Consider the following 25,135-nt stretch of genomic DNA (forward strand, 5'->3'; position numbering starts at 1 on the left):
CCCTTTTTTTATAACTTTTTATGGAATTCGCCATAAAGGAATTTTCCATTGCTAATGCACGTGCAAGTTAGAAGTTGGGAATGTTTTTAGGTGGCTTTCCGATGGATTTACTTTTCCTTCTGGCAACCCTCCGGTTTATTTGTGCTTTTGTGTGTGTGTGTGTGTGTGTGTGTGGTTTATTTTTTCTTTGCCTTCCGGAATTGGCTTTTCCTTTCCAGTGCTCCGACCCTCGACGGCTAAGAGAGTGCGATCTGGAGAGAGAAAAAAGGGCGACCGAAAGAACGCCCCTAGCACGCTCGGTTGGGGCTAAGGGGAAAATCTCTTTTAAAATTTTCCTTATCCCTCCTTCTCCCCCTTTTAGCTGAGTTTAATGTTTTTCTTTTGCGTGGCTAGAAAATTTCCTCGCCTACAATTGCGCTAGACAACATCGAACCACGCACGCACTCTGGTCCCGAGATCTCGGTTTGCCCTCCTATAATTGGGGACAGTGTGAAAAGCTCACGAATGGGAAATAAAGAGAACTAGCGAACGAAAGGGAGAACGAGAGAATGCCGAAAGAAAAAGAGAACAAAGCAGAACACCACCACCCCGGCTCGATCGCGATGGCAACGAACCGCCGCAGGCGAAGCGGATTGAAAAACTCGGGCTGAATTCTTGCGTCTATGATTTACCTCTCTCTCTCTCTTTCTTTCCTTCTTTCTTTCTTGTTCTCTCTCTTTCTCCTACTTTTATTTCTCTTTCCCTTCCCATTTTCTCTTCCCCTTTTCCTTCTTTCTCCGCGCTTACCTTTTCGCGCACCTTTCTCCTCGCCACCGATCGTTTCTTTATTCACTTTGCCGTTCCTGTTTTCGGCTACGCTATGTCGCTTTGGTTTTTTTTTTATATTTCCTCCTTCTCCCATTGGCGTCGTTTCTCTTTCTCACGCGTTTCTCGTGGCCAAAGCTCGAGACGCCCTTTGGTTGTTCTGTTCTGTTTGCACCTTTCAGTCCTTTTTTTTTGTTTGCTCCTTACTTCTTTCCCTCTAAGCTTGTCTGCTTCATTTTCGATTCGATATCGTTTCTTTACTTTATTTCTTTTTCCATATTTCTTTCCTTCCTTTGCCTTGCTTCTCGTCCGTGATCGTCCAATGTGTGTGTGTTTATTTGATAGATTTTTCTCCTTTGCGTTTTATGTTCGCTTCTTGGTTGTTTCCCTTTGCTGTTTCATTCCCCCACTTTTAAGCATCTTTTTATCCCTCGTCCCCGTATTCGTGTCTGCCTTTCGTGGTCCTTATCAATTTTTCCTTGCTTTTTTCTCTTGCTTTTTCTTTTCCTTCCAACCCGGCTGCGCTCCATTAGGCAACACTGTATGCGCGCATTAGGCTAATAGTTTTCCGTTTTTCGTTGCGTTTTGTTTCTCGTTTCCTCCCTACCTCTCTCGTTCTCTCTCTTGTTTTATTTTGTTTTACATTAATGTTATTTTTTGACCCTCAACTCATTGCCTTTGCGCGTTGTTCTCGAGTGTGAAAAACCCACCGATTGGTTTTGTATTTTTCAACAATTTATCTATCATTTCTTTTTCGGTTGTACCAAATGCTAGATGGTTTTTTTTTGTTCCACTGCCTCGATATGTTTGCACAGGGGCCGAAACAGGATTTGCAGATTCCATAAACGTCGCCACATATTACGCCCGCCATTGGTCGCGCAGCTTTTTTCTGACTCACTCCGGTGCGGACCGAAGCTAATAATAAGCATTCTCCCGGGAGGGGGGGGAGGAGAAAAAATATTCATCTCACATCGCGCGCCTGATCGTCACGTTCTTCGGAGCTGCTGGCTTTTGGGCGATGATGATGAGAGGACGACGCCACGAATGGTTACTCCGTAGCCATATCGCATAACTCATCGTCGCAAGATCGCCCCGGGACGACGATTCCAACGACGATTGCGAGGGGACGTTGGGGTTGTTTTTTTTTAATGGCAAAATTTTGATCGCTCCCCGCGCCGCGTACGTGTTTATGCCGTGCGCTTCAACCGTGTGTATTTATGAACCGTACCCGACCCGCATCTGCGCAACCGAGGGGACTTGTTTTGCATACAATGGTTTCCCGAGCCAGCGTGCGCAGGCTTATGTTGCTATGTTGTTTCCCCTCTGCTTAGTGAGCACTAATACCCCAACCATACCTTTGGGGGGATTTTTCTCTTATTGTTTCCTTGCGATGCTGTCTGCTGACGGTGCTCTAACAGTGAGCAACCTCTTCTTATAGCGATCGGACATTCCTCATGCGTCACTGGATGCAATACGCTTCGTTTATGCAATTCCAAATCACCTTAAATTTTAATTCAGAACTTTTAACACAAACGCTGCAATGATGAAACGAGAGAACGCAACAGAGTGATGGATGTATCGCGACCACTCAACGAAAACATTCGTTGCCAAATGGTGGCTAATCACCTTGCAATAACACCTTGCTCGGCCCGTGTCCGCCTTCTCCTTGGCCCGATTAATTACGGATGCGATCCCGGAAAAATAAAACTCCTTCCGCCAGTTTCGAGCGGTTTGGCTGCACGGTGGGAGAAGACGCGGATGTTACAGGAAAACGAATGGAAGTGTTTACATGTTAGTGGTAACTAGCTTAAATGATAGTTAGATAGTAAGTATCAGTTCAATACATTGCTCAAAATTGTAGTTGTGCTATACTAAAGTTGATAAAGTGATGAAATGTGTCATTTTTTGTTATTGTTTACGCAATTTTCAAAAACGTGTGGTTTAATCGCTTTAAAAAAATGAGAGTTTTTACTTAAAAGATATATTTTAGTAATGTAAATACGATGTTTTCAATCGAACAACTTCAAGCATTAAAACAAAATGAATTTAATGGAAAATTAAGAAAGAAAACAAAATTTTCTATTGCTAATGAATAGATAAAAGAACGTCACATGACTGCATACATTTCTAGTACCAACCGATGCTTATACTGCAGTGGTGTCATCTTGTTTTCCAATTTAGAAATTGATTTTTTTCATGATTTTGTTTCAGTTTTGGTTAAAAGCAAACAAAATCGTCGAAAAATTAATAAAAAAAAAAAAACATTCGCTTGATTGTTCTACCGTATCCCATCGTGCGTTGGCTTGAGAAGGCGCAGTGCAAAAGGAAAGATAATACGCCGATCCCACCAGAGATCTGCGGAATGTTTTCCTATGCCGTGCATCATTACACCAGTGACCGAGCGTCTCTTTGCCACATTTTCCTGCTGTTTTTCTCTCGTTCCTTCGCTATGCCGTTCGTTTCGTTCGTTCTTGCTCACTTGTTTCCCTTCGGGGTTCGTCCTTTTTCCCCCCCTCAGTACATTTCCTTCGCTTCATTTGATTTGGTTTAATGCCTTTTCCTTGTTCATCATCTTTTCCCCTTTGCCCGATGTTCGTCCGAGCGCCAACAAAGTTTTTTCGAGTACTTCTTCACTCTTTTACCATCTTTTTTGTCCTATCTTCTTATCTTTCTCCCTCTCGTTGAGTTTTGTGTACTGTTCTTTCCTTTTACATTTTTTTTTTAGCAAATTTGGAATGTAAGTGATGCGTGATCGTTCGTTTCTTTCGTTCTTTCGAGCGCCGTAAGTGGTTCGAAACCGAGCCCGAGGGGCGAAGGATCGCTCCTTTTTTTCACTTCCTTCTGCTTCTAACCATCTTTTTGGTCCTCTGTTAGCTATCCTTTATGCTTTTTTGTCTTTTTTCATATTACATATCCGCCCACAGGAACCGAACCCGAGTCGATGGTTCTTTGTTCTCCGAGCCTCCCGGGCACACTGTACAATGCAGTTTTGTGAAGGTTGCAGCTTCTCCGATAGTTGGTCGTTAAAACGTTCTTTTAAAACTCGCTCGCACTCGCTTACTCCATCCGCGTTTCGGGGCGCAAAGGGGGTTTTGGTTTGTTTTTTAGTTTATTTTATTTTACGACTGCGAAATCATTGATCCGCCGTTCTGCTCCTTTTAACGATCGAACGCGCGTGTGCCGCTAATTTCCTGCTCAGCTCGCGCAGTGCTACTACTAGCTTCGCGTAAATTTTACACCCGATGATTTATGCCGATCCGTACCTTTTCGGACTTTGTAGCTGAGGAAAACCATTTTCGCAATCCAGCACCCTATGCGAGTGCAAAAGGTAAAGATGGAAAATTAAGAAACCAAACAAATAAATCATTTATAAAAAGATTTTATGGCACTTCGTTTGAGCGATTCGAGTTGGTGTTTGAGGTTTGCCTTTCCGGCGAAACGAGATACAATTAAGGTGGGGTTTTTTTTTCTCATTGTTGGACATACTTTTCCGGGAGTTATTAGAAGGGAATAGATAGCTTTTGGGGGGGAAAACTGGCCGGGAAAAATCGACACCAATTTCCCGCCCACACCGAAACGCAATTGTGATCGAATTTTTATCGACCTTTTTCGCCGTCGGGGGGGGGGGGATCGGATCGGAATCGGATCGGATCGGATAAAGATTGGCCTACAAAGTTTTTTTTGTTTTGCGCCTTTTTCGGGTCGCACGCACGCAAACAAAATTGAAGGGGATGGAAACCGAGAAAATGTCCAACGTCATCCAGCTTCAAGTGGTCAATAAAGAAGATGGTTGACTTTACTTCTTTTCATTTTTCGTTCGTTGCCATCTGCGATCTGGGAATCAGGTTCGCGCGGATCGAATGCTGCCCGCCTTTTGCCTGTTGATTGACCGAACGCACGACGTCTTGGACACCCCCTTCCTCCAGCCTAAACCCTCCCCGCTTTCGTTAGTGGGGGTGGTTCGTTTTTTTACCCCCTTCCCTTTGGGACGGAGGTTTGTGGGGGTCGTTTTTAATCAACGTGAAGCATTTTAATTGCTTTCGAGCGCCTAAAACCACCCCCCAACGTTCCACCCCTGCCCCTTCAACCCTTCCTTTATTTGGGGGACACAACGAAAAAAAAATCAAGTGCTATGCTCAATCGATTTGATGTTACATTTTGGATCTCGTTGTTGTGATGGTTTTTTGTTGTTAAATTTTTCGCTTTTTTGGCAACACTTTTGTCCACCACCAGAAAAAAAAAACACACTGGGGTTGACAAAACAGCCAATCTTTCCCATCGCTTTTATCGCTAACACACAGCGCGATCTCGGCCTGGGAAAATCGGCTTCGGCGTAACAAGATTTTGGCAACGTTTTTCTTTTTCGGGTGGGAAAGCTGATAAAATGTCGTCTCCCATTTGTAAAAATAAACTGTTTTCACCCCCATCCTCCCCGTGGTCCCGCGATGCTCCACGAGCTGATGGGAAGATGGTGGTGTGCAGAACGAAACAATGCGAATGTGTAGAAGCGGGTGAAAGGCAATGGTTAACCATTTTTTCTAACGCAATTTTCACGAAGAAACTTTATTTTCCCAGTGCAGTGATCATACATTTGTCGAAACATGTGGGATACCGATTTGGTTTTTTTCTTATAACATTAATCAATATAGGAATTTCCGGGCATCGAACTTTGGTGAATATTAATATTATTTATAGGAATCAACAGGCATTGAATACATGGGAAATATTATTTTGTTTCTGAATCACGAAATTTGTTCGAAAATATATGGACATCCGTTTCTCGTTCTTATCTTTTTTTTTTTTTTTATGTTTTTATAAAAACTAGAGTAATATAAAAAAAAAGTACTTTGGGAAGCTTAAAACGTCGATAAACGTCGGTTTAATAAAAGTTTTAAACAAATTTCATCAAAAAAGATTGTACTAAAAAAGTGTGCTAAAAACGCTTGGCATGCCAGCGTGTTAAAAAATTAGTTAAATGCAATTAACTTTGCACATCTTCGGTTACGAAAAAATGGTTTGAAGGTGAGTTCAGCAACTTGTTCTAATGTCAGCGTTTAAAAAAAAGGTCTAGGAAGTATGTGGGACGGGGGAAGGACGAAGGTGATGCAAAAAGATGTTCCGGAGGGAAGGGTAACCAGCTTTGAACGCCATCGATATTCCTGCGCAGCGCAAAACCGCCCCGCCAGTTATGATGAATGGCATAATTCCAGTTCCGCTGAAGTTATCATGAAATTATCGTGAAAAGTGCACACACGTACGCACACAAACACCCCGGCGGGTAGGCTGGTATGTCACCAGTTCAGCAGTTTTCGATATTTCCGCACCGTCATCCCTTCGTTCGCCCGCCGACCGTTTCGTGGACATTTTTGCGCCTCAAGAAGCGTCCCCGTGAGGACCCGTTTGCACCCTTCGATCATGGTTTGTGCGTGTGTGTGTGCTGGTACGACATACGGGACCCACTAGGGGTGATGATAGATGAGACACATTTGCACAGCGTGATAACGAACTGTCGCCAAAAAAAACATGAAGAAAACACTGATTCGGTCGTGTGCCATGACACCCAAAGCTTGTCGGGGCGAAGGAAAAAGCGACGTGAAGGAGAGGAGGGAAGGGAAGGATGATAGCCCCAACTCGACCCTCTTCCGGGAGTAACACACGGGGCCGTACAGCGTTACGCGCCCTTTCAGCCCTTATCGAAATTGCCTATCACGTTCAATAGTAAGGACGCCGTCATAGTTTCAATAAACCGAAATAACTTCCAAGCCTTACTCACTTCAAAATTGCGACAATTTTTTTTCGGTTTAAGAAATATCTATGAAAATGTTCAAAGCTGGCGAAATATGATTAAGTTCTCTAAAACTTACGTACTTTCATTTAAAATAAAACATAAATAATGGATAAGGCATCGGTACTCGAAAGGGTTTTAATTTAATTCAATTATATTATGGATCATAAACAGACCTCTTGTACTGCTTGTATACAAACTTTAAAAAAGGTTTCAAATCCCTATTTAGACACAGTACTACAATGTAAAATAAATAAAATTTCATTTTACAATATAACACGAGAAACCTGTACCTTGTTATAAAGAGTTTAATTAACATGTTCTTTGTTGTTTGTTTGACAAAACAATAATTAGATGAATTGATAGCCGTTGCCACCTTTTTTTCCTCTACTAAAAACACTTTCTGTATCTAAGTCACCTAAGTTTGTCCCCACCACCTCTATCTAATTTGGTTATTTAGAATGAATATAAACATGAAGAAATTTAATTATACTAAACATTATGTTATGAAGCTGTCTATAAAAACGAAATGAGGTAGAATTTGTAACAAATTAAAAGATTGTTGCTGGCCAACATTTGCATAATTTGCGGCAGCGATTGGAAACTAACAAAACAAGTGACGTTTAGTAGCTATGAAAGCTAGTTTATATCTCTGATTTGACCGCTTCTGTGCGAATTTCGGAACGCGCAAACAAAAGCTGTTCTTGTAATCAGTAAAATATACCTGGTAAATGACACAAGGTAGCTTTAAAGAATAAATGTGTACTCTTTATTGTTGTTACAGTGTAGTTATCTACAAAAACCACAATTACCATTTTTATTTTTCATGTTTTCTGCAAGAGACAAAAGCGGATGAGTTAAAGACAAACTCAGGTGCGTTAAAGACAAAAGTTGATGAGCTATTTCAAAACTTGGTGCCATAGCGACAATACCACCTGCTTTCGATAAAATCAATTTGATGTTTTCTATTTTGACTAAGTTTTCCGTCAGTCTTGCGACAAACTATATAACTCTGAAGCTGAGGCTCCGTTTGTCATTCATCTTGCTCTTCCATGACAATGTGTCCAAGTGTTTACATTACTCCGGGTTGAAATCGAAACCGAAACCGTCGCGCGGGGGGTTCTTATGAGACACTTTTGCGTTCAATTCGTCATCTGGACGGCTAAATGAAGCGGGAGCCAAGGGCAGGGAAAACATGCTCCTGATGCAGACGGATCGGGTTCGAGTTAGGGTGGTAGGGGAGAGGGGGAGTGTCTGTCGCTGTTCAGCGAATGTGGTCTGCAGCAGAAATTTGCATACAATTAAGTAGCGCGGCGTCATGTCTTATGTTCCCGAACCGAACCTTGTTGCGTGCGTGCGTCCGTGTGTGTGTGTGTGTGGAGGGGCCCATTTTGGTTGGCATTTATTTTATTTATTTATTTACTTGCCGCCCGAGCCGTTAGGGGTTGTTTTACTGTGCGTTGCCGTTGTTGCCGCAGTCGTTATCTTCGCTTTAATGTGCGTTCCGGGCCGCGGAATGGGAAAATGCAACGCACGGATGCGGGCAATATCTGGCGGGTCTCTTCCCGTGTGCCTTCAATAACCGGCGACCAGACCAAGACGAGTCCAGATAAATGCATTTGATTGTTGCTGCCTGGGCTGAGCTGTCCCTGGTGTGTGTGTGCTTTTTATACGCTGCAATGTTGATATTTCATTAGCATTCGTTTCGTTTAGTCCATTCGAGAAGTGTCTCTTTCATGTTCGCCGTTTGGTAATTTTCGGGGGTGTTCTGCATATGTTTGGCATCGCGTGGGATGCGCAGGGTTTCGAAAAGCATGCCGCACATCCACTTTACGGACTAATTATTGCCGGTTAACACTAGAATACATTGCTTTGGAAACTTCCCCGAATGCTTTTTAAAGGTAATTTGGATCCCTATTTTTAAAACGCTATAAGTTTAATATGCTATATTCTTAAAAGTTACATTTATTGGCTATCATTTGGCGTTTTTAATTTTTTGATGTACCACTTCATCATTCCGCTACCTTGATGTAAAGCAAGAAAGATTGATGTGAATTGAATTTTAATCCTTTTCAACTTTTATTTTTGCAAAATTGCTCAACTTTTATTTTGCTTCTGTGTTATGCCACCTTTAAAACATAATTTGATATTTTTAAGATAACAAATGACGTCACAAATTGGCCTAGAAGCTGTAGATTTTAACATTTTTCAATACGTTGTTTCCGTCATGTGCTTTGGTCCGTTATTCCGTACGCGAGCATTTCGAAGCGTTATGCGGCGATACGTTACTATGAGAATTGGCGTTATTTTTTTTATCTTTGAGCCCAATTTATGACGTAATTTGTAATGGCAAATATTTAATTTTATTTTTGAAATGTTGCTCAACATACTAACTTTCTAGCGCATACTTTTTTTCTTGGATTACATCATAGATTTAAAATAAATAAATGCTGAAAAAACTTAATTTCGACCGTTTTTGCGTTACACCGAGCTAGCGGAATGATGAAGAAATGCATCGAAAAACCAAAAACATTAAAAGATAGTCAACAAATGTAGAAAAAAGTAACAGTTTACGGATTGGAACAATTTTCAAACATAGTGAAGTTGTAGCATTTTAAAAATAGGGGTCAAAATGACCTCTAAAAAGCATTCTAGGGATAGTCAAAGTTGGTTTTCGGAGCTAGTCGAACAGAAAAATCTGAAATTTTTGCTTTAGATGTTGGGCTTTGGATTTTAAGAAAAGCCTTTTTTTTGTAAAAATATTCAGCCGTTTTCGAGATATTGAAATCTAAAATTGCGTTAGGGTCAAACTGACCCCGATTTGAATTCTAGTGTTAAGGGTGACGCTCACCAATCCCGCGCGCGCGGTTTGTTGTCTCGTTACACATTTATGCTCGCATCGGCAACAAGTGGGTGGGAGGGTCTTACCATTCCCTTCGCCGACCGACCGGATGTGCCCGGTGCGAAACCCTCTTGCGCACACAACACCAACATCTGCCCGCCGGTCAAATGACGAGCGCGCGAGCGTGTGTGCGTGTGTGACTCCTATGCTCGTTTGCATAGGAAAGGGCCCGGCCTTTCCTTCTTTCTTTCGGCGTCACAAACAAACAGACACACACGCACACACACACACACCGGAGTGACACCGCGAAATGGAGTAGAACAATTTCAAACAAAGATCCATCCATAAAGGCCTTCGTCGGGGCATACGTTTCGATAGGGAATAGCAAGGGTGTTGGGTAAGGGAGAAGGGGGAAGAGGTGCGGAAGTTCCAGCCCAGGGAAACGAGGGGTCGCACGACCGTTGACGTACAATTGTGCATTTACGGTGCAGCGTTCCAAATTGTGGCCGAGTACAGTGGTGTACGCAATTTTATCAGAAAGTCAAGAAAAGTACGGACATTTCCCCCCCAAAATGACAGTTCTTGGCCATACCTCTGTGTGTGTGTGTGTGTCTAGTCCGGCACTAGATGTTTACTCACCTGCTCGCGGCGCACCCAGTTTTTAATCCGTCGGGCAGGTCTCGCCGCCTGCAGGAATGCTCCAAGACGTGGTCGTGTGGTTGAATAAATAATTCGCCCGGAAAACGCAGCTGGAGTGTTGGAATCTCTTTGCCACTCTCTGATACCGTTACGCCTTGCACACAACACTTAGTTCAGTTTCGTTCCATGTGGAACCCAAGGGAGAATTGAATCCTTAAGGAAAGTCATGGATTTAGACACCTCGCCGAGATATTGAAAGGCACACACTGCAGGTACTTATCGAACAACTGTAGCAGGACTCCCCTAGAACCAACTTGTCGTATCTTCTGTTGGAGACATCAGTGACGAAAAAAAAGAATCCACACGACCGGACTGGGAAAGCCAAACAAACGCGTTGTTCGACGCCTGACGCGTCCTCTAATTGATGCGAATGAATGAAATTGTTTCATACACGCCGTGGTTTTTGACGGTAGCATAGGTGTGTCCCCCCAGCCCCGGCGTGTGAGTTCGGTATCGGACGCGCGAAGAAAGTGTGTTTTCGTCGCTGGTGGCGTGCGCGACCGGCTAGAGGTTATTTACATATCAATAAATATTTGTTTGATAAGTTCGGCAAACATCCACATGGTCGGTGACGGTTGGTGGAAGAAAAAGATAGTGAGAGAGAAAGAGAAAGGGGGAGTTGGAGAAAAGATACTAAAAGGTGTCGATCCCACCAGGTTCGCTGAGGTAATCATGCACAAACCTCGTTGTTGATTTGGGGTTCGTATGATGCTTTAGGTCAGATCAGGAAGTTGGCTTCCTTCAGTCACTTCAGAACTCCTCTAAATGTGTAGTCCCAGAGATAAAACAGTGTTTTAAGCATGTACAGTCCTAGGCAGTACAGTATCTGAACATGCCTCATGCAATTCCACTGTTGGAAGTACCGACTCGGGCTTGGTTAGGCCTCGGGATGCATGACAAGGTGTTTGCGCTTCGGTTTCCCTAGTTACCATGAGGTATGAACCATTAGCGACTGTGGCTTCCGAGCTAGGGCTAACGGTACTCCGGTAGGCGATACGCCACAAACTCAACCGGTCGTGTGTGGTTGCCATACGCCAGAGTAGTGCCTCTTCATCGAGGGTGCTAATCACAAGCGCAAACACCCGCCACGGAGGAGGATACGGACGAAAAATGTTTTGGTTCCGCTTCATATAGCAAAACGCCGCGCCGCGGCTGGCTGTGAAGTCGACGACGCGACGCCTCTGCGAGGAACCCACCTGCTGGAGTTTGCCGTTTTCATTAGCATAAACTCCGACGGCTGAACTTCGACGGCCGGAGCGGGGACGGCTGCGAGGCGGAGTTGGGGTCAGTGCAATCCCGACAGGGATGATTCTGCCGCCCGAGCGTTTCAAATTGATTGGAGATCGCCCGCCTCGCTTATGTCATCTTGAGTTTCGGGCGGCTTTTCGGACACCAAAGGCAAAGCGGGCTAGAACCTGTCACCACTTTGACGTCCGATGGAGTGCTAATCGATGCTAACTCCATGTCGATATCCATCGGTTGGATCTTCCTGGAGTGACTAGCACTAGTCGGGATGTTGAGGCATATCCTCAATGCCTCAACCGCTGCGAATAGGTTATTCCGAGGTTCTTCGGGTCGGGATTGGTGCGAGGACCTCCTAATTCAGGTAAACCACAACCATCCAACATTATCCATCAGTTGGAAACTCCTGGAGTGGCTAGAGCTAGTCCGGATATTGCGGCATAATGTATCTACCACTGCGAATAGCACATTCCGAGGTTCTTCGGGACGCTTTCGATGGGAGAACCTCCTGATTCACGTCAACCACAACCACCGAACATCCGATTGGCAATCACACCTGGTTGCGCAATTACAGATGAGAAAATGACTACGACAAAACGGCACTCTGCATGTCCGGCCTTTCTCCGGCGTTTGTGTTTTTGGGCGATGTGGTGCAATGGTGCGTTGTCGCGCAATTCCCCTATAACCTCTCCACCAACGTCCGTCCCCTCCGCCAGGGAAACTAATTAAGGCCGCGGCCACCGGGGCGCGCACCGATGAGAAAGACGAACTTTATATGATCCCCGCTTGCTTGTTACGTTAAGGTGGCGCCTTGTTTGTTTGTTTGCTATTTTTGGGAAGCCTTTCGGGATTGCGCTACCCCGCCAGTGTTGCTGCTCTTCCCCCACCCCCCACGGGTTCAGTGGGAAACTGCATCCAGGAAGGGAAGGAAAAAAGAGTAAGAAAAACCCAAAACGAAAACAAATAGGCTCTCACACACCGCGGCGTAACGGTTGATTTTTCATCTCCCTCGATCTCCCTGGTTCTCTGAGGGGGGTGCGTGCTTTTTTTTGTGCTTCTGTGACCGCGGTCTTATTATTACCATTATTTTTATGTACTGTTGCGCAACCTTTCAACACGCACACACAAACACCCTTTTCTCTCTCGCGCGCGCGTTTTTGGTGTTATTTTAAATGCGATTTTTTCGGTGGATCTTTTGCGCAACCGACAACCGTGCGCGCGATGTACGCCACGCCACCGCGTGCTGCGTTCCTGTACCCCCTCTGTACGCCCTTCCGATCATGTTATGCTATTTTTTTTTTTTGGTTATTTGCGGTTGTTGTTGATTATTTTTGCTTTCGAGATGCAACGGCCAAGCCGCAAAACGCGCAACACCTGCCGCAATTGTCCTCACAGTACTCAGTGAAAGCTCCGGCGGGGGGTAGGGAGGTACCTGGGTTCGTATGTATGTCAGTGGAAAAATTAAAATAATTTTCGATTCGAAGCGAGGTCGCGTTCGTCGGCTCGTTTTGCCCTTATAGACACAGACACACACGTGCAAGGTAGAAGGGAAAGATTGATTCCACTTACATTACCACTCTCATTGCGGGGAGATATTAGTGTTGTGTTACCACCACCTGTCCTTGTTCTTCTTCTTCCTCCTCCACTGAGTTACAAAATTAATTAGTCTCTCGCAAGCAACCAAAAATCTGTAATGAGCTACTGGATTCTGTGCACCTTCCTTTCCTTCGTAGTCGCAGTCGAAGGCGACGAACCCATTCGCTTCTTTTGGACTTGAGAAAAGTGTATCGATGTGACACCCGCTAGAGGGGAGAGGGGTGGAGTAGCGAGGGGGAAGGCAATTGCATTGCATCGTTCGGCGCTCGGCGGGTTCCACTTCTTCCACCGGAGCTCCCCTTCTGCGTGTTTTTTTGAAGGTTTTTGTTTAATTAAATTTTCGGTACAAGTGCAACGGCATCAGTTCGTAATTAGCGTCAGCCTGTGCGGTTCCGAAGCTTGTAAAGCACCCGAGATTAAACCAGCTTGAATGAAAAAAAATAATGCAATAACTCATGCCCCGATGCACCTAACATCATCTCAAATGCATCATAAAGCAATAGGCTCAGGGGGGGTTGTGATGGTGATGGGAAGCGGTGATGATCGTTACGCATGTGCCGGTTTTTCTTCATTTCGGTCGAGGGTGTCCGCGGGTTGGAAGCTGTTGCTTGGTTTAATTTGTGTTGTCGCCAGCCCAATTGCAATCCAGACTTCCCGAAAAAAAAAAAATCCGCACCCTGGCGCCACATGTTTTGCGAGTATCTTGGTGCGAATAGGATGATGAAACGGGGAAGGGAAAGATGGAGAACGCGCGGAATAAAATGGCAAAGTAAAGAAGAATATATAAAACACATGTGGTACAAATGAGATGAGAACGGAAATAGAACATGGAAAAGTTTGGAACTTCCAACATATTTTACCGTGTTTATCCCATACGGTAACTCCAACTCCAAACACCATGCCTCCTTGCTTCCTCTCCGATTCGAACGGTTAGATCCCAAATTTAAATTTGAATGGAACTCAACGGAATGTAACTGAAATAGAGGCAAACAGTATCGGATGAACTAATTTCGACTAGCGCTAACGGTATTTGGTTGTTTTACTGGTGGGTGTATGGTGTTATGAAGACATTACCCAGACGCAGAAGTTCCCCCCCCCGCCCCAGGGTGCGACAATGATGTTAGACACTGACCCGGGGCAATCGAATTTCGTTGCCGATCGGACGGTCTGCGCTACTCCAATTGACAGGAAGGGAGAGTGTAGAGAGGGGGAGTGGGAGGGGGGGGGGGGGAGGTGAGAGTCAATTCAATTAACTCGTTGATCGTCGGCGCCGTCGCCATATGAAAGATTCTCAATATATGGCGTGGATCTTCCCAAACTGTGTATTAGGATGTGGGTGAAAGAGCGGGGTATAGGAGGGGGTCCGAGGTGAGGGGGGGAAGTTGTAGTTGATTGGTCCGATGCCTCATGCTGCCGTCGGCGTGCCGCCGATTGTCAATCAATAAGAAGATCTGATGATCTCTGGTGGAAGAGGTACTTCCCCTGATATGTGAGGTTATATTTCACGTACATGGACGTACGCCTTGGTAAAACCTTCTTGAGTGCACTTTAGTACGTAGAATCCAAGTGGAGATTAAAACCCCAACATGTCGCAACGTGATGTGTCGGTTTTGTGACGTCGGATTGCGCCAGCACAGTTTCCTGTATGAACCTGGATACAGCGTTCATATGGGGTGGGGTGTACTGAGAGAGCGGTCACCCGTGGATGGTAAAAGGCCGTGGGCGTGCGAACCTGATAGCGTCCGTTCTAACGCATCGCTCGGTGAGGGGGAACTAGTTCGGTCGAAAGTACTCATATGAAGGTTGCCTCTTATCAGACCTCCCGAAGCGGGAAGGAACGGGGGGAGGGCCATAACCGCATTGGCCGGGCCAGAGTGCGGGACCATCAGTGGCCGCCTATCGTCATCTCCCGCTGCCCGCTGCCATGTGCCTGCGGTTTCATTGTTATCCTCTTCCTTGTCCGTCAATCGCTCCGGGAGATTAATCAGCTGCGCCTTAAAATAAGCCTAATAACCGCGCGCCCAAGTCCGCGCTCCAGTTCACTCCCGAATACTTCAGCGGGGTCGCTAGACGTCAACTGTTGACAGCATCATTATCGCGTGTGAAAACGACCTTCTCCCGAAGTTTTGAGCAGAGAGCAGAGACTCCCTCTACTATCGACTTCCTCCCGATCCAATCGCTCCTCCAGCGTTATGGTGTGCGAGTCGGAAGGTGCAGCAGAGCACGGACTTTGTAATCTTCTGGGAAGCCCTACGGACGGACGAGCCGGGAAGCCGGCGAAGTACGCTTGCTCGTTGTTTGTGCTGCGGTCTGCGGCTCCGGGACTCTCGAGGACACCGCGGCTAACCGCATCCGGAGCGTTAGTTCCCAGCGCCTGCACGGGCCGCTTATGGCTTGATAAGACTGTAGGAAGTGACCCGTGCATGTACGGACAGGATTTTGCTTGCAATTCACGACCAAATCATTGTCATCGCCACCGGATCTGAGCTAGATTTAGGCTGTTTCCGCGTGAGTTTATATTTTGGGATGATAGCATTGGATTGCATCCAACAACTCGTTAGACTCCAGCGTCTTAGTATACTTCCTTTTGCCTTTCGCACATTGGCTTTGCCTGCCTTCGTGTGACGATGGCCCCGATTCTCCTAGCCATAATCCCCGCCCCGCGTTGGAGGAGCCCTCCCCCTTGTTTGCTCAACATATAACGATGTGGCCGATGTGATGTGAGAGACCTGTAACCGGGCGGTTTTCTGAGGCCCCGATCGCTGGTATAGGCTGTCCCATACTTCGCTTGCAACTAGTTCACTTAATTAATTACCATAATTGCACGAATCTCTCAGCTACAGCCACACAGTTTGAACCGATGGTTGCGACCGAAACCCTTCCGCACCCAGCCGTTCCACCTGGTCGGATCGTGAGTTGGTGTGAGAAGGGCCCCTAACGGCAGTATGTCTATGCCCTGGGTCCCCATCGTCTCTCGCCAGTTCCCGGTCACGCTCGGTTGAGACCTACTCGGCAATGTAACAGGGCGACCCTCGGGAGTACCAGGTGGCGGTGGTGGAGTAGCGCCGGGAAACCGTACTCAGTTCCCATGACACCGCTGGGCTGTCCGTTGCAGCCGGGGCTCTCCGGCTATTGCTCTGGTTTATTGCCTTATACCGCCTTACAGCCGGATCGCGAGCGAACGCGCGCGCGCGCGCCCAAACCCGTCTGCGCGGCCTGTCGTGCACTGGCAGCACTTCATTACGTTCTGGTCCATGCCACTTGCAGCTCCGGCGGCGGCGGCGACTCTCCCCATGCCCCATTGGAGAACACGAGGCGCTGCAGAGATCCCGCCCGGCAACTAAGCGGAGCGCGTAGCGTGAGTCTCGGTGAGGCTGGAGAAGTTAATTAAATTACAATTTATTTATACGTAATTAATACCGGCTTTGCTGCGGCCGGATCTCCTACCTCCCAACGTACTTGCGATGGGAATCGGCGGGGTGAGAAAACACGCCGTATAAAGATGACGATCTTTTCCCGACAGATCTGTTCCACGCGACGATCGATGCGCCGCCGCGGCAGAGAGAAGAAAGAAATTAATTGATGTCGAACATACTTGTGAGCATAATTATACCTAGGGGAGTTCGAGGCAAACTCCCGCTCCTGTTGGCAACTCTTGTGCCACAATGTCTAACGCTCCCATTTGCCGGTGCCTGAGTAGTTCAGGTTCGCCAAACACTTCGAGGCCATTGGCCACAGGATCATCTAACGAGGCGCAGAGGTTCAGTTTCTCGAACCATACCATAATGTAGGCGCTGTCCACCATCTGTACGCCATCGTTTTTGGCTGATCCAAACGAATTCGTGGCCAAAAGTCACCAGCGCACAATCGCCTGTTTTTCCATAAAATGTAAATTAGATTTTAATTCCATGTCAAACGCAAATCCCAAATGCGCGCGATGTTGACTCACGACTTATCTCAGCATCTGTGTTTGGGGGGGGGGGGGGTTTTTATTTTTTTGGATGGGCGATGGAAGGCAATGCCTCTGGTTGGAAAGAGTGAGAAAGCAGGTTCGGTGGGCAGGGGATTGTGTTGTGCACGCGATGGTGTACTACATATTAAATATGCTCCACTGTCCGCGTAGAGTTTGGGCGCGGGAGAAGGGTGATGTCGATGCTGCGATGGCTCACGTCCCGGGACACCACGAGCGGAGACACCAGAGTGCCTTTCTTCTCGCGAGCGATCGTCGTGAGTGCGATCGACATATTTTAGAAAGCAAATCGTGCATCATTGTCCCCTGCCAGGTGGGACACCCTTCCCGCTTCCATTCAGCGCAACATTGCAACCTTTCCAAATTTGGACTAGTTTGAGACATTAGACGCTGGTCGCAGGTACCCGTGCGAGCTCTTCCTGTTTGTGAAAGGAAGTTTGTGTCTACAGTTGTGCTAGAATGTTTTCAATAAGGTCCTTCGTATGCCATACGTTGTATGTCTTGATATCCTATCCACTGGCGTAATTCTGTTTAATTCCCAAACGATTCGTCACGCCAACAATCGCTCTAGATATAGATAGTCTCCATGGTCCAGGATGGGGCAATCATATCTTATTTATCTTTGCTACGATAGCCACCTAAGCTGCTGTGTCGTCGCCATCACAGGCGGCATCCCTTGAGCTTATCCCATTGGAGACATCTGCCAGGGGGCTCATCGACGGATACATACCATATATTCCCATTACCTCCCGGTCCACGCAGACGCCACTGGATGTGTTGTCGCCAGGAGCTAGAACCCCACATGCGAGGAACAGAAAAATAGAGAGAGAGAAAGAGTCAGCGTCGGCGCGGAACAGAGCGAAAAGGGGACCACAGTTATTTATGGGGTTATTCACACTTACGAACGATACGCACACCGGAACGGACACCGAGTGTCAAACGCCACAAGTGGCTCGGTGACTCCTGCGACTGACTGCTCGGGAAATGGGTTTAATTTTAATTTTTCATTTTAGGCCTGTATCTGGTGTGTTGGATCGTCTACACTCTGCCTCTACCCTGTTCTGCCGCATGTTTCGTTCGTTTCTCCCTACTCCCGTGTGACAAAATGAATGTCTTTTTAGGGTATACTCCGAACGGATGATTCGGTCGTCATATAGCCAGTGGACCCGTTCTCCAGCTGTGCCCGAAACCTAATCTACGAACTCCTCCCTAGCAGCTATAGCTGGCAGCGGCTCAGGTCGGCTAGCACTTGCGTCAGAGGTGCCGAGAACTCCTCGGGTAGATTATGTTTTCAGGGGCCGCTTCCTGGATGTTTGCCGAACAGCGAAGGTCCCGTCTCAGTTTACAGGACACCCGCGCGTTGTTGGTGAAATGAGCTCCCAAGTTCTCATATATCTACCCCGTGTGTGCTCACTTCCTGACGATCGTTGCACATTCCTCTAGTCTCGGGTTGGAAAAAAAAGTTTTCAATGTTCATGGATATCTTTTCTTCGACACCCTTACCTCCTCCACCACCTTCTCCTCCACCCCAGAATCTCCAGAAGTGTCTTTAACGGAAGTTTTTCTTGTCTCCCGCGTGGCCCGTTGTTCTTTAATCCATGTAATATGGTAGGACTGAATAGTTTTTACACAAGTATGTATTTATATGTGTGTGTATATTGGTACGTGTGCCCGTATAGTCTGTTCAGCCGCCCGTCGTTTCGTCCTTGGTGTAATAATTTTCCTACTTTGCCTAACCATCGAACCATTGCCTGCATTCTTCTCATGTTTGGTTGTGCCCATGGGTTTGTGTCGTTTTCCTCTTGTTTGCTTTCTCTCTATCGCTCTCCCACTCACTCTTCTCTCGCTCTTTCTCTCTCTCTCTCTCTCTCGGCCCCGCGGGCAACACTCTCTCACGCGGCAACCGTAATGGATGATGCCCGTTTTCTTCCATTCCGTTTTGATAGACATTTGTCGTTCGCGGTTTCCCTTTTTGTTCGATCGTTCGCTTGTCCAATTCTTCCTCGCCCGACCCTCTGGAGACCAAGGGACGAGATTTGATATTACACTCACACTCCTACCGCTCGCATACTCTCTTGTTTTCCCCTCCCCACTCCTTTCGGTTTCCATTCTTCTCGCTCTTGCTCATTAGAGCGTCGTTTATCGCTCTCTTTCTTTCTATTCCGTTTGCTCGCATTCTTCCTTCTGTTTTCCTTTTACCCTTCACTTCCCTTTTCCTCATTCGTAGCACAATTATTTTTTCTATCTCTCTTTTTTCCATCTTGCGTTACCCACTTTTCCTTTTTCTCTCTCTCTCTCTCTCACTTGCTCTCCCTCTCTCTCTTTCTCGTGCAGCGCAAGGAGAGTTTCTTTCTCCCTTTTCCTTTCGGCCCGTTAATTTCATCCAGATTGATGCCAACAAGTGGCGGAGAGACATTTTCCCACGAGTTTGTTTTCAGCTGTTCGTTTGCTGTGTTGCTCGGTGTGTGTATATTTTGGCGTCTCTCCCATCCCCCCCCCCCCTCTCTCTCCCTCTTTTGGTACGGCCCTCAGGCCCTTTTTCAATCCGGTCCCGTCTCGTGTACACACAGCGACGTACACAAACACATCGACATCTCGGGGCCCTTGAGGCCGGGCTGAGGGTTTTCTCTTGCACGGAACTGGGAGTTAATCCTGGTGCACCCGCCGGGAAACCGGGCGCGAAAGAAAACCCACGAAAGTGCGCACGCACGAACACATACAAATTCACAAACGCTCGCACGCAGATTTCAGTCATTTGGCAAGTCGGAAGAAAGGTTTCCAATGCGTTTCTGCTAGTTGTGTTTTGGAAATATTTTATTCATAATAATGCAGAACTCGGTTCTGTCGAAAGAATTGTTTCTCATGTTTTGAAATAAAAAAACATCCCCTCCCGATGGTACTGAGATCTTTTAGCACTTTTCCTCTGCGGACCATGTGTGTCAAAATGAAATAAACAACGCGCTTTCCCAAAAAAAAAAATAAAAAAAACAACGATCTATCTGCAATGGCGTGTCTCTTTTACGTTTACAAAAAGAAAACAAAACGCAAAAGAACGGCATGAAAAGGGTCCCGCGCCGGGATATGAAGGAGTAAGCCCAGTAGCCGCGGCACGGTCTTGACACACCGTGCGCTTTCGATGAATGGGATTGTTCGGAAATCGGAGCAAACGCAACGGAACGGGCCGGCGCACACACTTGTTAACGGGGTCCAAAGTGGAAGAAAAAGTAGGAAAAGAAAAACATAAGGAAAACGGCCGACGGAGGAGTGGAAGGGGGGAGAAGTATACCACATGTGCCGTCTGGAGCTGCAAAGGGAGATGCGCACCGAAATATGAATGATGGTTATGGGGAGGGTGCGGAACGGGGGGGAGGGGAGGAAGCGCAAGATGACACCAAACTGCACCCATGAGATTGTTTTCTGCTGCGTTTTTTTTTCGTCCAATGGAGAGGGGGAGAGGAGGAAGGGTGGTAGGGAGTAAGTGCACCAATCCTATGCTCGGTTATGCTGCCTTGGACCCATCCACCAACACCCCCCGCGCGGCTCTCCAAGCATCTCTGTTAATGGCTCTTCATCTTCGTGCGTTTTCGAACCGAGCTTTCCCGTTTTTCCTTCCCCCTCCCGAAGCGTTTTTCCGCATCCCGTTGGGTCAAAAATAAAAACACCCAACCACCGTACGACACCGACGCCCGGCTTTCCCACTGGCACTGGTGGGAAAAGTGCATGTGTTCGTGCACAGTGCACATTTTCGGGCCGGGATTTTCCCAGGCTCCGCTCCGTTCTCGAGACATTTTTCCATTCTCGAGTGCGTTCGAATGTTTTTTTTTTTGGTGTGTTGCTTGTGTGACGTGGTTCTGTACGGCATTTTTGCCGGCGATTTTTCCCCTCCTTTTTCCACCCCCCGTCCCTCGGAGGGCAAAAGGGGTTGGAGCGGGTGGTTTACGTCATTTGTAAATTCTTTTTTCCGTTCCGTTTAGAACCCATCAGGAGGGGCGAGGGGGGGGGGGGATTGTGGAGTTTTGGTTTGCCGGACGCCGGGGCCCATAATTATCTACTTTGCGCCCCCCCCCCCCCCCCCCCCCCCTCCCCCCAAAACAAACCCCCGCCTGTTGACAAAGGAAATCATTTCGTATCGAATGTACAAAGTAAACAACATATCGGGCGTTTAAAGAGCAAAGAAAATATCAACGACAAGAAAATCATCAGCATCCAGGAATGAGCGAATGATTTTTTTTTTCAACTCGTTACGTATCGGAATCTGCTGTGAACCCGCGGCTCAGATGATTGGATCGATCCTTTGCCCGGTTTATTTTTTTATTGTGTCAATGGTTTTCCGTTTTGTCTTTGATGATTTTAACCTTGTGGTGAGAAACAACAAAAAAAAGGGCCGCGGGAATAACAATTACTAAAGTGTGATGGTTCGTCAAGTGGAGTCGCTGGAAACCAGCAACGCACGAGCCCCCTGATCCTGGGAACCAACCTCCATTGCTCTCCGTTTCTTTTTTTTTCTCGACCATCTTCGAGGGTTTCTGATACAATTTAACGAAATAATAATTGCACACGGTGTTTCACACTCTATTAGTTAAACGCAAACGTCATACGGGAAAGAACGAGACCCATTACGTCATCCGACGCACTCTGCTGAGTCAAAAGACGTTTATCAATTGCATGTTCCGGAGCGTTCCTTCCTTTTAGAACACTGAGCCGTTGTTTTTTCCCAAGTTATTTTTGTGTTTATAAAGAAACGAATGGTGTAATTCTTTTCAATCGAACTTCAGTGGTATTGAAACGTCACTTTAAGTATGGGTGACGCTCTTTACACACTATAATTTGCTTTCTGTGTGAGATATTTTTGATTTTCTAAGCCCGGATGGATGTTAAATATTAACCTTTTCTAATTGGCTATTTATTTCCTTTTCAATCGCTTTTCATTCCCTTCTTGGGTTGTTGAAAGAGATGTATCACTTGATGTAGATGTTTGAGGGACTGTTCTGTTTGTTTAAATTAAAAATTCGTATTTAAATCTTGGTTTACAAACATCATGAAAATAAACGAAAAATCACTAATTTTCTTTAATGAAACATGAACGCAAGTTCATTAGTTCTAAAAAGTTGAAATGAAAATGCAAAAAACTAATTCTTTTGGATGCTAAGTCTTCGCTCAGCGTTTGAATACTGTCGGTTTTATACACTATTTGAAAGAAAAATAATCAAAAAAGAGTGTATTAAGAAAAGTGTACTAAAAACGCTTGGCAGTTAACGTGTTAAGTCGTTAGCATTTCTCGTAATAAGGCTCAGTATACGCTATTCCTTGTCTATCACAAATTAGTAGTGGTCATTAAATGTTAGTTGGTTGTCCAGAATCATCCAGAATATAGTTCTGAAAAGTTAATTTACGAGTATTATAAGTTATTCAATGTTTTTTATTGTGTTACTAGTGTTTGGTCCGGGATGGTTAAATAAAGATCGTTTATGAAGAGATCAAAATGTTGTCAATTTCGACACGGTCTATATGAATCTAATATCTTACTAAAGGTGGGCGTGTACAATCATAATAAATAAAATACTTTTTTTTTTTTCAAAAGTGCATTTTGGTTACGGACTGCAATTCTTGAAATATTGTTTTCAATTGATTTACTTTTGCCAGACGGCGATTTATTGCAAAGTTCCAATTCGTTAACTGCAAACCTAGACTGCCACCGTCTCGATAGCAGCCGGCGGTATCCTGTTGTAGCAACATTTCACCCGCTTAATCCTCTTCCCCCTGCCCTTCCTCCATCACGGAGACCTGTTGCGTTTTGGAAACGCGAGCGTGCGCACACTGTGGGTGTTGGCACGCGCTTCTAGCACGACACATAAGGCATCAAGGGCCCACAAGCACATGCATAGCACATGAACAACGGCCAAGGGGGGGGGGGCACACTTGGCGAATCTTGTGTCGGCAGAATTCCGGCCAATTATCCGGAATTGGCGATGGAAATGACCGGCAGCGTGTGGCGCGACCATTGCGATATTGGTGTCAGCAAATTCGGTGTCCGCGAACCGTTCCGGCACGGCTTCCCCCGTTCCCCAAACCCCTCCTCCTGCGTCCTCGCAGTAATCCATCTCCCTTCGGCAATGGTTACCATAAGTTTCGATGGAGAGCTCGCGGTTTGTGATGCACCTCATATGTCGCGATATGGACCACATCTTTCACACACACACACACAAATGCTCTGACGCATCGAACGTTCGGTGACTGAGTGAGTGTGGAGAGGGGGGGAATGTTTGGTCCGGCAGCGGGAGTTGAGAACGCACTTTCATCTGTGTTGTTTATTTTATTTCCATTTTTGCATCTAAAAGAAAAGGAGAATACGGGGGGGAATGAATGGGTTTATGCTCGCACTCGCGTACATGCTTATCCTGTGTACCCATGTGTGCCTGTGTGTGTGTGCGTTTGGACTCAAACGGGCGCGCGGACGGCGTTCCGAGAACATGCCGTTTATGAATTCCAATTTGTGAAAGCTAATACCGCTCATCCGGGATCTGCCGCAAAACGCCACTCCAGGAGAAAGAACCCTGGGGGGGGGTGGGGATGGGTCAAGAAAGCGGGGCGAGGTTGGATCAGTTGACAGCAATTTAGCACGCGGGGTGCGTGCGCGCGCGCGCCCGCAATCCGAATCTGAAACCGTTTTGTTGTCGCACAACGGAGTTCTCATTAGAGAAGGGAAAAGAACGAGCATTAAAAAATGGGAATTTTCATGCGAAACCACGGGCGCAAAACGTGCAAAACCACCCCAAAACACCACCGGGGGCGGTTAGTGGGGGGTAGGAGATATAGCATATATAGCGCGCAAACATCCGTCACAAACTGCGCGGATGTTCGGTTTCGGGTTTGGAGGAGATGTTCCGGGAAACTGCATGAACATGATCTAACCACTCTCTTATCCCCTTTTTGCTTTCAGGCTTCCTCTCGTGCTCACCATCGCCCTGCAAACATGGCGGAACGTGTATCAGCCGACCGAACGGCGCCTCCTACTGCAAGTAAGTAACCACCGGCGCAGCGTCTTGACATTCCTTCCGAACGATGGGCGGAAAAGCGGTTACAATTACCAACGGAAATGTTTAGCAATATTTTTGGAAGCGTTTTCCGGGTCGTCAAAATGGTAAAGCGTTGAAGAAAATGACGCGCTCACGCTTGATTTTAATGTTATGAACAAGCCTACTACCATATTTTTCGTAGAGATGAAACCAAGATAAGCTAAAACATATTAGTTTTAAATTTTCCTGTTCGCCATCTCCGTCAACTTGATATTTCTTTCCAGTTGGGGGTTTAATTAACACGTTGTCTGCCACGTCATTCGTTTTGCGGGTGACAGCAGCAATCCTCATCAGCCTTTTACACTGATATAATACATTAATAGTGCAGTAATATATTAGCAAGCTCCCTACAGGAGTAGGCTAGAGAACTTTATCGTAAGGGAAGCGTAGTCTTATTGTTATTTGTTTAACAACGTTGACTGCCAAGCGGTTTTAGCTCACTTTTTTAGTACAATATATTTTGATAAAATTGGTTTATAACGTTTATTGACCCGTTCGCTGCCAATGACCCATATAGTGGGTGACAGGCAATCCGGAACTTGTCACGAAACTAATGTATTATTAAACTAATACCGTGGTAGGCTATTATAAATGTACAAATTTATTCTTAGGATAGCTTGGTCTATTTGTTAATTGTTTGAAAACAAATCTCAATATTCGTTTGACATCAAAATTTCATCAAAAATGATTGTACTAAAGAAATGTTCTAAAAACGCTTGGCGTTGAAAGCGTTAAACTGACGGTTTCCGAAGGCTAAGACTTGTTTTGTTTTTCCACTTGTTGTTTTTAAATATAACTATAGTTTTTATGATGCATTTCCATTTAATCATGGGGTAACAGCTTTTTAGAACTAATGACAGCTGGCTATTAAAAAGGGCAGTCGACATGTTAAAACAAGTGGTAGTTGGTAACGCAAATACCAACCAATTCTAAAACCTAAATCTGGTTCTAAAACTGCTTTGTAGATAACGTGTGAAAACGTTGTTCTAGTACATGTTTTTAGTACAAACTGTTTTGAATAAGATTGGTTAAGAAATTTAGCAAACCAACGGATTTCTTAAACCAAGCAAAGACTGGACTTCCCAGAGGATACATTTTGGTAGTTACTTTAGGCTTGTACT

At 45.9% G+C, this 25,135-nt stretch overlaps 1 protein-coding gene across 1 annotated transcript in view; it reads left to right on the forward strand.

Annotated features, from left to right (window-relative positions):
- Window positions 1-25,135, forward strand: part of LOC131269173 (neurogenic locus Notch protein) — an 81,717-nt gene that overhangs the window by 10,128 nt on the left and 46,454 nt on the right. The window contains exon 3 of the mRNA XM_058271502.1: window positions 23,879-23,957. Coding sequence (XP_058127485.1) covers window positions 23,879-23,957 — 79 coding nt within the window. The remainder of the gene's footprint in view (window positions 1-23,878; window positions 23,958-25,135) is intronic.

Source organism: Anopheles coustani, chromosome X (assembly GCF_943734705.1).
Source record: "Anopheles coustani chromosome X, idAnoCousDA_361_x.2, whole genome shotgun sequence".
NCBI classification, from domain to species: Eukaryota; Metazoa; Arthropoda; class Insecta; order Diptera; family Culicidae; genus Anopheles; species Anopheles coustani.